Source organism: Myotis myotis, unplaced genomic scaffold (genome assembly GCF_014108235.1).
Source record: "Myotis myotis isolate mMyoMyo1 unplaced genomic scaffold, mMyoMyo1.p scaffold_m19_p_8, whole genome shotgun sequence".
Classification (NCBI taxonomy): domain Eukaryota; kingdom Metazoa; phylum Chordata; class Mammalia; order Chiroptera; family Vespertilionidae; genus Myotis; species Myotis myotis.
This window is the reverse complement of record NW_023416390.1, coordinates 30,985,379-31,003,638: the sequence shown is the minus strand read 5'-3', so window position 1 is coordinate 31,003,638 and position 18,260 is coordinate 30,985,379. Positions and strand designations below refer to the sequence as shown.

The 18,260-nt window shown below is 43.2% G+C and overlaps 1 protein-coding gene across 1 annotated transcript in view; it reads right to left on the bottom strand.

Moving 5' to 3' along the window:
* Positions 1–18,260, bottom strand: part of ARMC9 (armadillo repeat containing 9) — a 111,535-nt gene that overhangs the window by 80,062 nt on the left and 13,213 nt on the right. The window contains exons 6-9 of the mRNA XM_036320412.1: positions 17,002–17,094; positions 15,698–15,722; positions 9,282–9,439; positions 2,129–2,227 (exon numbers count right to left, since the gene is read on the bottom strand). Coding sequence (XP_036176305.1) covers positions 2,129–2,227; positions 9,282–9,439; positions 15,698–15,722; positions 17,002–17,094 — 375 coding nt within the window. The remainder of the gene's footprint in view (positions 1–2,128; positions 2,228–9,281; positions 9,440–15,697; positions 15,723–17,001; positions 17,095–18,260) is intronic.

Here is an 18,260-nt window from a genome sequence, read left to right as displayed (position 1 = left end):
CCCATCTGACACCATACATAGATATTAGATTATTATTTTTTTGTTGAAAGTATTACATATGTCCTCCTTTTTCATCTTTGTTTTTTTAAATTTATTTTTGTTTTTTTTTAATCTTTATTGTTTTCTTTAAAATATATTTTTATTGATTTCAGAGAGGAAGGGAGAGGGAGAGAGAGATAGAAGCAACGATGAGCAAGAATCATTGATCAGCTGCCTCCTGCACGCCCCCTACTGGGGATTGAGCCCACAACCCAGGCATGTGCCCTTGACCAGAATCGAACCCAGGACCTTTCAGTCTGCAGGCCAATGCTCTATCCACTGAGCCAAACCAGCTAGGACTAAATCTTTATTGTTGAAAGTATTACATATGTCCCCCTTTTTTCCCCCCCATTGATACCTTCCAGCCCGCCCCTACCCCCCACCCCAGGCCTTCACCACCCTATTGTCTGTGTCCACGGGTTATGCATATATGCATACAAGTTCTTTGGTTGATTAGTTCCCGCCCACCCACCATCCCCCACCTTCTCTCCGAGAATAATTTATTATCATTATTATTATTTTTGTTGTTATTAATCCTCACCCGGGATATTTTTTCCATTGCTTTTTAGATAGTGGAAGGGAAGGATAGAGGGAGAGAAACATCAATGTGAGAGAGAGGCATCAATTGGTTTCCTCCCGCATGCAACCAGTCTGGGGCTGGGAATTGAGCCTGTTACCCTTCGTTACGTGGGCCAATGATCTAACCACTGCACCATCAGCCAAGGTGGGAATAAATTTTTTTTTAATACTACAAAAGGCCCTAGTATGTTTATAAAGACCCCAATATTAATGGACAAACCCTTAATTAAAAGTCATGGCTCTGACCCATGGGGGTGCCTCAGGATCCCCTGGCACCTCCTTCCTAATCCAATGCACCTGGCTGTACCCACTCAACCCCTGGACAGGCAGCAGGGTGGTGTGAGCTCCAGGGACCTGGGTTCATGAACTTTGAAAACTTCCCCGGGAGATACTAGAGGACTTGCTCCTCTGGTTAGGAGGACACGACAGCACCTATGTAGTACTTGGCGTGGGATGCAAACCCAAATCTAATCACGAGGAAACGTCAAACACAAAAGGAGGAAGGTTCTATTTTCAAAAGGGGAAGGACTATATTCTCCTAAAATCTCAATTTCATTTAAGTCAAAAAAGACCACGGAAACGTTCAGAGTAAAGAAGGCTAAGAGATGTGGCAGCAATGCATGGCCCTGGACTTCCAATCGGGAGAAGGCTATAAAGGACATGCATGGCTCAGCTCACACCACTGAAAAATGCAGATTAGAGAAGAATACTGAATCAATATTAAATTTACTGAAGTTGATAATCACATGTTATACAGGACAGTATCCCTATTAAGAAATATTCTCTGCACTGAAGAATTTAGGAATTAAGGGCCATGGTACATGCAGTTTGTCCTCAAATGGTTCAGAAAACAGATTGGGTAGAGACAGAAAGTAAACAAACCAACGGATAAACTGCCAGCAGCTGAATCTGGGTGAAGGCTACACAAAGTGTCCTTTGTGCAATTTTTGCAACTTTTCTGTGTTGGCAATTATTCCAAGTAAAACGTTAAAAAGAAAACTCCTGCTCTAGGTCATACAACTTGGTACCGCCCTCGGCACCCACAAGCAGCGCCACTGGGCAGAGCAGAACACGCCTCTCCCCAGGGGGCCGTCTTCCAACTGCTCACTCCTTTGAAACAGCTTTCTCCTCCTCCCGGGCATTTACAGACCCCATCATCAGCTGAGGCACAGCCTCTGAATGTTATTTTCTCCTGCTCTTTCAGTTTTTTAGCTATATTATCTTTTTAATATATTTTTTATTGATTTCAGAGAGGAAGGGAGAGGGAGAGATAGAAACATCAATGATGAGAGAGAATCATTGATCAGCTGCCTCCTGCACACCCCACTAAGGATCAAGCCTGCAACCGGGCATATGCCCTTGATCAGGAATCAAACCATGACCTCCTGGTTCATAGGTTGATGCTCAACCACGGAGCCACTGGCATGGCTCCGTGGTTGAGCATCAACGTGGGACTAGTTACAATATTTGGGGGGGGGGGGGTGTGCAGATCAGGGGCACAGAGCCTCACCGTCCCGGGCCTCGTGAAGTCCACGCTGTGGGCCAGGCTCTGCCGCATCTGGTTACTGAAGAGGCGGATGCAGACGCTCTGCAGGTACTCAGGAGTGATCTGCAGAGAGACATGAGTTTGGCTGGTGAAAGGATGAGACCCACCCAGAGACAGCGGAGGCGGCCAGGCAGTCACAGCTGTCTCTTGCGAGCTTCTTTAAGGGCCAGAGAGGAAATTTTGCTTTAACTCAGGAGCTCTCAGTAGTTAAAGCACCACCAATGCCCTTCTAAATGTCAAAAACACTGCACACTTTTCAGTTCTAGGTTTCTAGAGTTTTCTGTGGCTTAGCGACTTTGAATCCACCCCTTACTCCTGATACTGTTTCCTGCTTGTTTAAAAATATACGTTTTTATTGACTTCAGAGAGAGGGAGGGAGAGGGAGAGATAGAAACATCGATGAGACAGAAACATCAATGAGAGAGCAACATCGATTGGCTACCTCCTGCACGCCCCCTACTGGGGGCTGAGCCCACAACCCAGGCATGTGCCCTTAACCAGAATCGAACCCGGGACCCTTCAGACGGCGGGCTTAATTGTGCCAAATTCAGTGGACTCTCTGTCTACTGAGCCAAACCAGCAAGGGCAAGAAAAGTATATTTTTTAAAAGCATATATTTTTAAAAGTATATAAAAATGTTTAATTTCGAGATTAAAAATGACAGCGGAGTAGGAGGATGCTTGCACGGACATGCTCCCAGGAACAAGCTGGAATTACAACTGAAATACAGAAAGGCTTCCTGAATAATCAATGGAAAACTCACAGGAGAGGAGCCTGATATCCAAAGACCAAAGGTGGAGATCACATAGAGATGGATCATTTTTCCTGAATAATTGGTGTTTATTGCATGTAACATTATCATATTTAAAATCTTTTGTCTTGAAATATTAATGTTTACTGCAAGTAACATTATTATATTTAAGATCATTTTTCTTGAAATATTAAAGTTTATTGCATGTAACATTATCATATTTAAAATCATTTTTCTTGAGATATTAATGTTTACTGCATGTAACGTTATTATATTTAAAATCGTTTTTCTTGAAACATTAAGGTTTATTGCATGTAACATTATTATATTTAAAATCGTTTTTCTTGAAATTAAAAAAAAAATGAAGAAAAAAATGTTTAATTTCATGTGCCATCAATGTAATGCATATTTAAATCCTGAGATGCTATTTCTCATGGATCAAATTTACAAAATATAAAAACTTTACTGATAATGCCCAAGGTTGACAAGGGTATAAGAGAATGAACTGTCTCAGTGGAATCAGATTAGCACAGCCTCCTTGAAGGACCTTAGCATAGGTCTCAACTTAGTAAATCAACTTTAAAAAATGCAACGCAGGCTCCTACTCAAGGATATCTCCCACTATACTTATAATTTATAAAAGTAAAAACCTGGAAACAACCTAAATGTCGAATAGCCTAGCTACTAGAGGGGAGGCACTGTGAAGAATATTTTATGACATCATGAACACATGCCTGAATATTAAGGTGGATTAGAAAACTATGTGAACTAGAGTCCATTTCTGTAAAACATGTATATAAATATTGAAAAAAGCATGGACTGTTAAGTAAAACTGGGGCAATCAGAATAAAGCAATGGATTGTATCAGTGCTAACACCCTAGTTGAGACATTGTGTTACACTTTTTTAAAATGTTACAATTGGGGAAACTGGGGAAACTATACAAGGACTCTGTCTACATTATTTCTTAAAATTGCATGTGAACCTCCAATTACATCCATTTAAAAATGTTTTATTTCCACAAAGAGATTTTATTATGCTAGTTTTATTAAGTACAACACTAGAGTTACTCCCATTAAAATCAGGAATAGACAAAGATACCCATGATCACGTTATTTAAAAATGTCCCGAAGTCTTAGCCATAATATGCTAAGAAGGAAACAAGATATATAATGAAAAAAGCAGGAGAGAAACCAAGATGGCGGCATAGGTAAATACTGGAGATTGCTGCCTCGCACAACCACTTCAAAAATACAACTAAAAGACGGAACAGACATCATCCCGAACCACAGGAAGGCTGGCTGAGTGGAAATTCTACAACTAGAAGGAAAGAGAAAAGCACACTGAGACTCAGAGGAGGTGCGGTGCGGAAGTAAAATACAAAGGTGCAAAGGTGCATGCGGAGAAGGCTGGCGGCTGAGGTTACGATTGTCTTTTTCAATCGGGAGGGAGTCTCAGGCTCTGAGCTCCAGTTCCAGGCGAGTCTCTGGGGACCCAGACTCATACGGGAGAAACGGGACTGTCTGGCATCGGTTGGAACTCGAGGGCAGCTTTCTCTCAGAGGCACACGCAGCGATTGCCGGGGCCTCTGAGGACAGGACTGAGAGCAGCCATACTGCTCACTCCGCCCGCCCTGTTGATCCCCTGGGACCCCGCCCCGCCCAAGCCCTGCACAGAGGCTTTTGCATATGAAAGGCCCGGCCCTTTGTAATCTGAAAATTACCTAACAAACTGCAGCTGCCCAAGGCCCCAGGGCAACTTGTATTGCTTTAAAGCTGGCTTCTGCAGGGTAGCCTCAGGCAGAGGCTAGATTAGCACCTCCTTAAATCCAAGAGCCAGTGTACCCAGTGGTCAGAGTGGGACCATCCAATTATAACTCCGCAGATCCATAAGGGACACACTCAGGGGGCAGGCTCAGTGAGCACCAAAGCCCCATTGAAGCAAGTCTTGCCCCATAAGGGTGTCTTCAGCACAGAAGTTCTCCCACCGTAGACACAGCTGATTCTTCACAGCCAATTGGCCTGGAGGTCAAATCCTCCCAGTGTTACCTACAACAATCAAGGCTTAACTACAACAAGACTGTGCACAAAGCCCACAAGGGGTGCACCAAGAGTGTCTACCTCAGGTAATTGGGGAGGCTGAACCACTGGGCCCTAGAGGACACTTAGCACAGAAAACCACTGTATCAACATAGGGAAGCATGGTCTTCCGAATTATGGGGGTGCCAGAAGAAGAGAGAGAGCAAGATATTGAAAACCTATTTGAAGAAATAATGACAGAAAACTTCCCCTACCTGGTGAAAGAAATAGACTTACAAGTCCAGGGTATCATGGGTATCTTTGTCTATTCCTGATTTTAATGGGAGTAACTCTAGTGTTGTACTTAATAAAACTAGCATAATAAAATCTCTTTGTGGAAATAAAACATTTTTAAATGGATGTAATTGGAGGTTCACATGCAATTTTAAGAAATAATGTAGACAGAGTCCTTGTATAGTTTCCCCAGTTTCCCCAATTGTAACATTTTAAAAAAGTGTAACACAATGACAAAGAAACAGGACACAAATGACAGAAATGAAGGAAAGCAAACTACTGAATATAGAGTTCAAAACCACACTTTTAAGGTTTTTCAAGAACTTTCTAGAAAGCGCCGATAAATGTAGTGAGATCCTCAAGAAATCTAGTGAGACCCTCGATGTTGTGATAAAGGACCAACTAGAAATTAAGCATACACTGACTGAAATAAAGATTATTATACAGACTCCCAATAGCAGACCAGAGGATCGCAAGAATCAAGTCAAAGATTTGAAATACGAAGAAGCAAAAAACACCCAACCGGAAAAGCAAAATGAAAAAAGAATCCAAAAACACGAAGATAGTGTAAGGAGCCTCTGGGACAGCTTCAAGCACACCAACATCCGAATTATGGGGGTGCCAGAAGAAGAGAGAGAGCAAGATATTGAAAACCTATTTGAAGAAATAATGACAGAAAACTTCCCCTACCTGGTGAAAGAAATAGACTTACAAGTCCAGGAAGCGCAGAGAACCCCAAACAAAAGGAATCCAAAGAGGACCACACCAAGACACATCATAATTAAAATGCCAAGAGCAAAAGACAAAGAGAGAATCTTAAAAGCAGCAAGAGAAAGAAAGTCAGTTTCCTACAAGGGAATACCCATAGGACTGTCAGCTGATTTCTCAACAGAAACTTTGCAGGCCAGAAGGGAGTGGCAAGAAATATTCAAAGTGATGAATACCAAGAACCTACAACCAAGATTACTTTATCCAGCAAAGCTATCATTCAGAATTGAAGGTCAGATAAAGAGCTTCACAGATAAGGAAAAGCTAAAGGAGTTCATCACCGCCAAACCAGTATTATATGAAATGCTGAAAGGTATCCTTTAAGAGGAAGAAGAAGAAAAAGGTAAAGATACAAATTATGAACAACAAATACACATCTATCAACAAGTGACTCTAAAAATCAAGTGAATAAATAATCTGATCAACAGAATAAGCTGGTGATTATAATAGAATCAGGAGCATAGAAAGGGAATGGACTGACTATTCTTGGGGGGGAAAGGGGTGTGGGGAATGCGGGAAGAGACTGGACAAAAATCGTGCACCTATGGATGAGGACAGTGGGTGGGGAGTGAGGGCGGAGGGTGGGGTGGGAACTAGGAGGAGGGGAGTTATGGGGGGAAAAAAGAGGAACAAATGTAATAATCTGAACAATAAAGAATTAAAAAAAAAAAGCAAAACAAAAATATTATTTGAAGATTATATGACTACTAACCTAGAGCACAGGAGAATCAATCAAAAAATCTATCAGGGAGAACCAAGATGGCGGCATAGGTTAACACTGGAGTTTGCTGCTTTGAACAACTACTTCAAAAGTGAAACCAAAAAACGGAAGGGACATCACCCAGAACCACAGGAACGCTGCCTGAGTGGAAGTCCTACAACTAGGAGGAAAGAGAAACGCATACGGACACTCAGAGGAGGCGCAGTGCTGAAGTCAAATTCTGAGGTGCGGAGTGCGCGAGCGGGCTGGCGGCAGAGGGCGCGGTTGGCGTTTTCAATCGGGAGGGAGTCGCAGACTCTGAGCTCCAGATCCGGGCGAGTCTTTAGGGACCCAGACTCAAACGGGAGAAGCGGGACTGTCTGGCTTCGGTCAGAGCGAGTGCAGCTTTCTCTCTGAGCTTTGCAGCGGGTGCTGGGACTCAGAGAGGCAGAGCCCCTGGGGACAGGACTGAGAGCCGCCATAACTGCTCTCTCCGGCCCACCCTGTTGATCCTGTGCGACCCGCCCCGCCCAAGCCCTGCACACAGGCATTTGCCGGATAACCTCAGGCAAAGGCTAGATTAGCACCTCCCTAGAGGACAGAAGTTCTCTCACTGCTGACACAGCTGATTCTCATAGCCACTTGGCCTGGAGGTCAAACCCTCCCTGGAATTAGCTACAACAATCAAGATTTAACTATAAGACTGTGAACAAAGACCACTAGGGGGTGCACCAAGGAAGCATAACAAAATGCGGAGACAAAGAAACAGGACAAAATTGTCAATGGAAGATATAGAGTTCAGAACCACACTTTTAAGGTCTCTCAAGAACTGTTTAGAAGCCGTTGATAAACTTAATGAGATCTACAAGAAAACTAATAAGACCCTCGATCTTATATTGGGGAACCAACTAGAAATTAAGCATACACGGACTGAAATAACGAATATTATACAGACTCCCGACAGCAGACCAGAGGAGCGCAAGAATCAAGTCAATGATTTGAAATGCGAGGAAGCAAAAAACACCCAACCGGAAAAGCAAAATGAAAAAAGAATCCAAAAATGCGAGGATAGTGTAAGGAGCCTCTGGGACAGCTTCAAGCGTACCAACATCAGAATTATAGGGATGCCAGAAGATGAGAGAGAGCAAGATATTGAAAACCTATTTGAAGAAATAATGACAGAAAACTTCCCCCACCTGGTGAAAGAAATGGACTTACAGATCCAAGAAGCGCGGAGAACCCCAAACAAAAGGAATCCAAAGAGGACCACACCAAGACACATCATAATTAAAATGCCAAGAGCAAAAGATAAAGAGAGAATCTTAAAACAGCAAGAGAAAGAAACTCAGTTACCTACAAGGGAATACCCATACGACTGTCAGCTGATTTCTCAACAGAAACTTTGCAGGCCAGAAGGGAGTGGCAAGAAATATTCAAAGTGATGAATACCAAGAACCTACAACCAAGATTACTTTATCCAGCAAAGCTATCATTCAGAATTGAAGGTCAGATAAAGAGCTTCACAGATAAGGAAAAGCTAAAGGAGTTCATCACCACCAAACCAGGATTATATGAAATGCTGAAAGGTATCCTTTAAGAAGGGGAAGAGGAAGAAAAAGGTAAAGATACAAATTATGAACAACAAATAAGCATCTATCAACAAGTGAATCTAAGAATCAAGTGAATAAATAATCTGATGAACAGAATGAACTGTTGATTATAATAGAATCAGGGACATAGAAAGGGAATGGACTGACTATTCCTGGGGGGGAAAGGGGTGTGGGAGATGCGGGAAGAGACTGGACAAAAATCGTGCACCTATGGATGAGGACAGTGGGTGGGGAGTGAGGGCGGAGGGTGGGGCGGGAACTGGGAGGAGGGGAGTTATGGGGGGGGAAAAAAGAGGAACAAATGTAATAATCTGAACAATAAAGATTTAATAAAAAAAAAAAAAAAAAAAAAAAAATCTATCAGGCCCTAACCGGTTGGCCCAGTGGATAGAGCGTTGGCCTGTGGACTGAAAGGTCCCAGGTTCGATTCCAGTCAAGGGCATGTACCTTGGTTGTGGGCACATCCCCAGTTGGGGGTGTGTAGGAGGCAGCTGATCAATGTTTCTCTCTCATCGATGTTTCTAACTCTCTATCCCTCTCCCTTCCTCTCTGTAAAAAATCAATAAAATATATTAAAAAAATAATCTATCAGATTAACAGAGTTCAGAAAAGGTAACTGGATCCAAAATCAACATGTGAAAATCTATAGATTTCCTATCTACTAGAAGGGCACCACCCTCTTACTTTTATGCCACTACATAATCTTCTTCTGTTGCCATTTTATTCTGTACTGATATTAAGAATCAGGTAGAGAAATAAAGACATGGGCAATAACGTCTCAGGAAAAATGTATAAAATGCTGCAAGCAGCATGATAAACAGCATAGCACGTCAGCTTGGTCTCCTGTGTGCACTTCGGCTTTGTGAAACAGAGAGGCAAGGTCGTGTCTGGGAGTGGCCAGGAATCGCCTATCAACATGGTTCGTGCCCGTACATCTTTATGTTGAAAAGACATGAACCGCTGGGGATCTTCCTTACCATCTTGCCACTGACCGTGGCCTCCAGAGAATCCACCAGCTCTGCCGTGACTCCGATGAGGTTGTGGTAGTCCGCCTGGATCTTATTGTACCGTTTCAGGTATGTCATTGACCTACGCTCAGCTTCTAGCAGCTGCTGGTGGAGCTGCTGCAACATTTCTAGGAAGACATTTATATGTATATTAAAACAAAATAAAATAAAAAATTAAAAACCCCTGCAAAATAAAAAGCATTTCTCTCAAGGGAATACCATGCCTACTATCATATTTTGCTATAACAATGACCTTCACACTATTTGCGTCTAACACTTTGCTTCTATTTCATGCCACATTTAGTAACGAAGTGCTTTGCAATCACTGATTTTTTATTTTTTGTTTCTGGTAGTTCACCTAAATCATCTCTGGTTTTCCTAACAAAATCTTTCTCCTGGACCGAACCCCACACAATTTCTTTTAGTTCTTCTCTTTATATACAAGAAACAAATTCAACATTTAATTCTATAGTCAGCTTGCAAAATGGCTGAACGAAACTTATGTCTTTTTCTCTGTGAGGTTGTTTTCAGGACAATTCATAATCACAGGGCAGTTCTTCATTTTAAGTAAAGGTTAGGGTTGCTTGACTGATGCTGAAGAAAACTAGAATCTAGAAGATTCCAGGTGCTCATTCTGCCACTTTTTTGTTTTGTTTTTTAATCCTCATCTGAGTATATGTTTTTATTGAATTTAGAGAGAGAAGGAGGAGAGGGAGAGAGAAACAACTATGTGAGAGAGAGACATTGACTGACTGCCTCACACATGTACAATGACCAGAAATCGAACTCGCAACCTAGGTATGTGCCCTGACCAGGAATCGAACCCTTGACCTTTTTTAGTGCTCCAACCGACACCAGCCAGGGCTCATTGTGCCAGCTTCTTTTATTTTTCTTAAATATATTTTATTGATTTTTTACAGAGAGGAAGGGAAAGGGATAGAGCAGTGATGGCGAACCTATGACACGCGTGTCAGATGTGACACGTGAACTCATTTTTTTGGTTGATTTTTCTTTGTTAAATGGCATTTAAATATATAAAATAAATATCAAAAATATAAATCTTTGTTTTACTATGGTTGCAAATATCAAAAAATTTCTATATGTGACACGGCACCAGAGTTAAGTTAGGGTTTTTCAAAATGCTGACACACCGAGCTCAAAAGGTTCATCATCGCTGGGATAGAGAGTTAGAAACATCGATGAGAGAGACAGATCGATCAGCTGCCTCCTGCACACTCCCTGCTGGGGATGTGCCCACAACCAAGGTACATGCCCTTGACCAGAATTGAACCTGGACCCTTCAGTCCGCAGGCTGACGCTCTATCCACTGAGCCAAACCGGTTAGGGCTGTGCCAGTTTCCTAAAGCATAAACCACTCACTAAGAGCAGGCAAACTTAGAAGGTTCTAGGCTTCCTTCTTAGAATCACCCCAAGTCCTCCCCATGGGCAGTACTCGCTGGCCATGCCACCCTGGGCACAGTTGGAACAAGCGACTCTTCAGCAGTGTCCACACTCCTATGCCCCACCACACTCCTCCCCTTCCCTGGAATGCTACATTTTGGATAGAAAAAACCTAAGTTAACTCACTATTGTCCCAATCCAGCCTCTGTGTAATATTTAAAGTATTTTAGAACACAGTTCATGTATACAGAGAGAGATTTTAAAATTATAAAGACCAGTGCTCAAATCCCTACTCTATCACTTTCCTGCTGGATAAACTGAGGCAAGATATTTAACTTCTCTGGTCTCATTTCTTAAAGCTATAAAATGGGGGAAATGATAATCAAAGGTTATTGTGAGGATTAAATGAACAAATACATTCGAAGTGCCTAGCACAATGTTAGCCTATAGCACATGATCAATAAATGGTAGCTGTTATTATTATTTCCTTTCATGGGAAGGGCCAAATATTTTCTAAATGTATTTCTATAACTTGAAAAAGTGGCAGAAGGTTACACCCTACAGCAGTGGCCTGCAAACTTGAAATACATCAGAATCATCCAGAAATAAAGATGATCAAGCCCCACCTCCAGAGACTGAGTTTGCGCTCCTGGGTGGGGGCCGAGTATCTATTCAGTCAACAAACTCCCCCACGGCTCTGGCACATGCTAACATTCCAGCCACTGTTATCCGTTCCTCCTAACTTGTGTCTTAAACACCTATGAGGATCACCCATGTTCAAACTGTATTTCAAAAGCTTTTACTTTTTATTGATGTGCAGAAGTAAAATATTTTAACACTTAAAACCCGAAATATCACATAATAATGAACAATTATTATTACTATCATTATTTAGCACCCATCAAATCTGAGTAGCGAAAGGTAACTTTGAAAGGCCACCTAGCACAAACTTACGTTCAGTACTTGAACTTCTGGAGGAATCCCTGGAGGTCTTTTATCAAACTTCTCCTTAAATATTACCAGAGAGAGGGAGTCACTACCTTCTCCCTACGCTGAGTACTAGAAAAGCTTTTTCATACGTACAAAATCCAAAATTACATAAACTGGAACTTCCAACAATGAAAATTTTACAGGATACTGATAATCCCATTTTGTAGTAATAAGTTTAGGGAGTATCTGAACTCTCTCATCACATACCAAGTGGCAGATACTGAATGAAGTGCCGAAACCCATTAGCTGGGTCAAATGACCTCTCAAACATCGATGTCATCAAAGTAGTCCCTCTGTAAAAGGGACGCACTAAGAACTCTTCCCCTCGAAACTCACTGTACAATGAATGTAAATGTAAGAGATTATTTATGGACCTTTTGCCTTAGAAACCCAGAGCTGGAATTTGTGACAACTTCAAAGTGTGGTACACTGATGGAAAAGAGATCTAACTGCCCACAGACCTCAGGAAGAAGGCAGTTGGGCTGACACATTTATGACCATTTCAAATACACCATTTAGCAAAACAGCCTGCTGTCCAGAGCCATCACCTTGCAGACACCTTCGCTGCTGACAAACAGGACCTGAACATTACTGTAAGCTGTTTGAGTCGCAGGACAAAACACCAACTTTACTTCTGAGCATTAAACAGAATTTTGACTCTTTTATCCCATCAAACATTTTATGAGACAAGGAAATCTAAGCCAACGCGCCTTGCAATGTGAGAGCTCAACTTTTAATGGAGATGTCTTATTCCATGTTATTTTAATGAAACTGGCTTAGCCATGCTTGTAAAATTTATTGAGATTCTTCATATTTCAAAAGTCCGAAGAGCTGCATTCTGAGTTTTAAACAAGTGCTGAGCACACTGAACCAACGCCCGTTAAGAGCACAGAAAGTTTTCTGTTGTTCCCCTGAGCAATGAACCAGTAACAAAAGTGGTGGTGGCAGTCTTCCCCACAGTCAGTCGAGCTTCCCCTTGCTAACATTCCTCCTTCGTTTGAGGGCACTGCTTTTTTAATTTTTAAAAGATAGATGAGATTTCATTTTAGAGTTCTCTTAGCTGTTCAAGACAAAATGATAATTTTAAAATATGGAACTGTTGCCCTGGCCGGGTTGCTCAGTGGTTAAAGTGTCGGCCGTGGACCGAAAGGTAGAGGGTTCAATTTCCAGTCAAGGGCACGTACCTCAGTTGCAGGTTCAATCCCCAGCCAATCGGGGCTGAGTGGGAGGCAACCAATTGGTATGTTTCTCTCTCTCTCCGTCTGTCCCCCTCCCTTCCACTTTCTCTAAAAATCAATGGAAAAAAATACTCTCGCTCCCTGGGTGAGGATTAAAAACACACACACAGCCGAAACCGGTTTGGCTCAGTGGATAGAGCGTCGGCCTGCGGACTGAGAGGTCCCAGGTTCGATTCCGGTCAAGGGCATGTACCTGGGTTGCAGGCACATCCCCAGTAGGAGATGTGCAGGAGGCAGCTGATCGATGTTTCTCTCTCATCGATGTTTCTAACTCTCTATCTCTCTCCCTTTCTCTCTGTAAAAAATCAATAAAATATATTTAAAAAAAAACAAAAAAAAAACACACACACAAAAAAACCCACACCTAAGTCTAGAATTAAATTGGAGGCATGTCTGTGCCTTAAGGTCAATGCAAGTACAGTTTTGGGAGGAGGGGACAAAGAGGTGACCACTGGCTGTCTTGACCTTGGGCCTGTCCCTGGTACAAATGCTCTGCAGAGCTAATCTCTAATCTGCACAGCAATACTGCATTTCGGGATGTATTCGGCTACAGAACACACTGTGCCAGACTCAATTTTGCTTGGCTATCCTAAGAAAACTCAATTAAAATAAAATTAAAGAAGGCTCAAAAAAACCCTGGTCTCCTTGCTGAAATTTCAAATGAAAGATCTGTACAAAAACACAGGTTCTTCTATTTGTACTCCCCTCCCATGTTTATTTTGCCTGCAAAACTGGGCCACTTTTCAGAGACATAACTGTTCCCAGCAGAAAGCTAGCCTCAAATACTGCAGGGTATGCTGGGGTGTCAGGGGCTGGAGAAACTCAGGAATCGGGGCGCAGTTTCTCACCACCTCCCTCCCCTAGTGCCAGGGCAGCCAAAGAACTAATCTGAACAGGGACTGAGCAGCCTGAGTGCAGGGCCGAGGCAGTTCTCTGGGACCCGTGAGGTGGGGCGGTGGTTTTAGAATATGACTGCAAAGTCTTTGACCCTCCTGCTCATCAGGAGGTGAGGTGTAATTCCCCTTCCCTGAATGTGGACTGAACATAGGAGTCCAATTCTAAGGAAGATAATGCAACAGAAATGGCACTGAGTTACTTCAGAGGCTGGGTTAGAAAGGGTGACACAGCTTCCATTGGTTCTCTCTGGGGACATTCATCCTGGAAACCCAGCCACCAGGCCCTGAGGAAGCCCAGGCCACCTGGAGTCCATGTAGGTGTTCCAGTCAAGGGGTCTGCTGAGACCCCAGCCGACAGCCAACACCAGCCAGCAGATGTGTGCACGTGGTGAGGACGCCTTGGCCATGGCTCCACCAGCTCCATCTACACCCACGAGACATTCCAAGGGAGAACTGCCTAACTGAGGCCAGTTCCCAGACCACACAAGACGATAATAATAAAAAATGATGTTGTTGTTTCATGCCTGAGGTGGTTTGCGAGGCAGCAACAGCAGTAGAAACAGTGGGGCAAAGGAACGTTTCCCAGGCATTGCAGGGCAAGACCTGAGTGCCCAGCCCAATTGACGATTCCAGCTGTGAGGTGAGAAAGCTGCACGGGAGCCGCCCAGCCAGGGCCCGGGAACTGCACCAACACTGCAGGGAGCAGGCCTGAGGAGCTGGGATGGGCTGGAGGGGCTTGTCCTCGGACATAACTGTGCTGGGTGCACAGCCCCTTGAGAAGCTCTACGGCTGCAGCCTGGCCACTCGGGGACCATCCCATGGGGACCCCAGGAGGCCACATCTGTACCCTGCTCCTCGGTGCTCAGGCACAGGACTGTGGCTCCTCCATGAAAGGTAAGTGGGGTCTGTCCCCTCTGAGGCCTAAGGGGGGCAGCACACCTGGCAGAACCAGAATTCGGAACTGCTGGGCTTGGGATCTGCATGGTTGCCAAGCATAAAAAAACCCAAACATCTAAACTCTTCTCATCTGAAGCCGCTAAAGCATCACTCACTTGTCAACTCCCTGGAAAGCAAAGAGCTAACTCGGTGATCAATATTTCCTTTCTTTAGAAAACGTCAACTTTCTAAAGAGAAACAGGAAGAACAATGGCAGGAAGTTCTGAAATCCTCAGCTGTGAGGAGGGAAATGTGCTGCTCCATGTGGTAAGACTCCACCTGCTGGAACTGAGGATGATGCCGCCTATCCTTACCCAAGGCCTGAAGCACATCACATACTTTCAGCACAAACATTTAAGCGGTTTTTATAATGTAGCATCGAAGACAAACTCAGGCAAAGAACCCAACTCTGGCCAATTTCATGACAGTCTTTCTCACCTTCCTGAAAAGTGAACAGTTCCAGTAAACATGACTAATCATGGAAAAACATCATTTCATGCTAAAAAATTAAGACTGGAATTCCTACCTTGAAGGTAAAAAATGGAAATGCTTTATAAGAATGGGTACTCCACATTGCTATTAGACTAGTTCAAGGCGAAAGTTGAAAGATACTAAAACGATTCCTCCCCACCCTGCCAGGCTGTCTTCTAACTGTGCGGCTGCAGTTACACGGGCACAGTGCTTGGATTTGCTTCATTTCTCCAAGTCTTAGTTACCTGACATGCAAGACGAAGCTAAAAACACCAGCCTTCTTGAAAAGTGGGCCGCAAGGAATCTCAGATACAAATAATTGCAAAGCACTTCATAAATATTTAGACTTTTAAAAACCTCATTCTATTCTCCAAGTCTTTGGAATTCTCTCCATCTCACTACTTAAAACTTGAGTTGTTATTTAAGACTTTTTAATCTACATGGCATGGTTTACCTTTGTGACTTTGTCCATTCTCCTTCTGGAATGAGAAAGCAGTTCAGGAAAATGGGCACTCAGGATGCAGTCCTCGGGGTGCCCCACCTCAGCACGGTGGGGAGGATTCTCAGCGCGGCGAGGGCCACTTCTTAATGCTGCTACAAACAGCTACGATGGTGACTGGCTTCTCATCACTTGGGCGGCTCGCTCTCAAATAAACCCTCTTCTCTCCATGTCAATTGGCTCCATGTGCATCCAAGTCGTACACTATTTCAACAACCCCCTAACTGGCCTCCTTTCCCCCTTCAAAAGACCTTCCCCGTTGCTACCAAAACGTTCTACTAAACGTGCAAATCTGAATTCAGACCCTTTAACTGTAACTTCAGTGCTAAAGCTCTATCCTAGGGAAATTGGGATTGGGGTGAAAAACAGCACAGCCGGTGTTGCTCAGTGGTTGAGCGTTAATCTATGAACCAGGAGGTCAATGGTTCCATTCTTGGTCAGGGCAAATCCCGGGGCTGTGGGCTCGATCCCCAAGGTGAAGCATGTGGGAGGCGGCCGATCAATGATTCTCTCTCATCATTGATGTTTCTATTTCTCTCTCCCTCTCCTTTCCTCTCTGAAATCAATTATTTTTTAAAGTCCCAATTAAAATAACAAGTTATATGGTCACGTAACCCATGTGCCAGGGCTTCAAGGCCTTAAAAATGGTTGAGCAATCGTCTACAAAGGGACAGTTATTCCAAGGAGTTCTTTTCCCAAAAGACAGACTTTTTTTCCCCTACTAACACAGCTTCTAGCACATGACATAAAAATAAGACCCTAGCCCTAGCTGGTTTTGCTCAGTGGATAGAGCGTCAGCCTGAGGACTGAGGGTCCCGGGTTTGTTTCCGGTCAGGATACATGCCTGGGTTGTGGGCTCGATCCCCAGTAGGAGCTGTGCAGGAGGCAACTGATCAATGATTCTCATCATTGATGTTTCTGTTTCTCTCTCTCCCTCTCTGAAATCAATAAACATATATATATTGGTCCTGGTCAGGGCATGTGCAGGAGGCAACCAATCGATGCGTTTCTCTCACATCAATGTTTCTCTCTGTCTTTCCCTCTCTTCCACTCTCTAAAAAAAAAAAGACCCTACCCAGCCTCAGAGACCCAACGCCACAGAAGTCAACCCTTTATGGGTCTCGGCACACCTCCCATTACTAATTCATTCACCCCATGCATGTGAAAGTGGTCTCATCAATTACCCCTGTTTGTGAGGCAGTCTAAGCCAGCAAGCCACTCTACCACCACGGCGGGCTCCACCGGCTTTGAAAGGATACATATAACATTAAAAGCTTTGGCGTGTTACTGGCTTTAAAAATTAAATCTAGAAACTTTTCCAACTTCAACTTCAATTCTGGACTCCAAGAATCCTGAAGAAGAAAAAAAAAGGAAAATAAAATAAAAGCTAGGTCACTAAATGCCAACAGCATCGTCAAGTTGTGGCCTTCAGGGTTAAATAAGCTAGATGTTTTGGCAATAGTGTGGTGCCTAAAACACAGGTTTTAGGACAACTGACCAATTCATTTACAACAGATTCAAGTACCCACAGCAGGAAGGAAAAACAGAGTTCTTTCATAAACAGGGGAAAAATAACCCTGTACATGATTTGAATATTTCATGTGATTTAAACACAAGCATGACAAGTAACCTTATTAGATTGATTACCCACAAGAATTCAGTACAGTTGAGGCATACGTGGCCCTGGCAGGCACACACAATGACCACTGAGTTACCTAAGGCCTCCCGAAGAAAGGCACTCACTTCCATAACCCTCATGTAGGTAAGGAGGAAAGACAGTACCTCATGCACTCCATCGCGTCAGGAGTTACGATATATTTTTAGTTTGATTTGTCCCTTAAAAATAAATTATTTCTCTCAAGTAATGCTCATTGAAAAGAAAAAAATAACTTTAGTGAAAGAAAAAGGTGTCATAAGCAACAATCTTTCTCAGGGCAATTTTCCTCATAGCCTTTATATAAAAATATCTACCACCCAAACTAACAAGTTCCACCAAAATGAAGCTGTATCACTGAAATTTCCTATCCACTGACCCGCACTCCTGCTCGGTCCACAGACCTTCCGCCCTCCCCACTTGCTCTCCTCCAGCTCCGTAATCTCACCCAAGCCTCCTGCCCCACCCAATCAGTCATCCGGTGTGTTACCTGACTTTCAAAAATTACTGCCAGATAAGCAGAAAAGTCTTGTATTTAAAAAAGATTTCATAATTCCCTGACGCAGCATAACTATTTACAATGTGTGTGTGTGTTATGGCTTGAAGTGTGTCCCAATCTCAGAATGTGAGGTCATTGGGGACGGGGTAGCTGCAGACGTAATTAGTTAGGATGAGGACATATTGGAGAGGGTGGGCTCCTAATCCAACATGAATGGTGTCCTTATAAGAAAAAGGAAATTGAAATGGTATAAATACAGATGTAACAGGAGAATAAAGGGAGAACCTGGCTATGCTGATGATCTGAAAAAAAAAAAAAAAAAAAAAAAGGAAATTTCAGACAGACACAGAGAGAAGATGGCACGT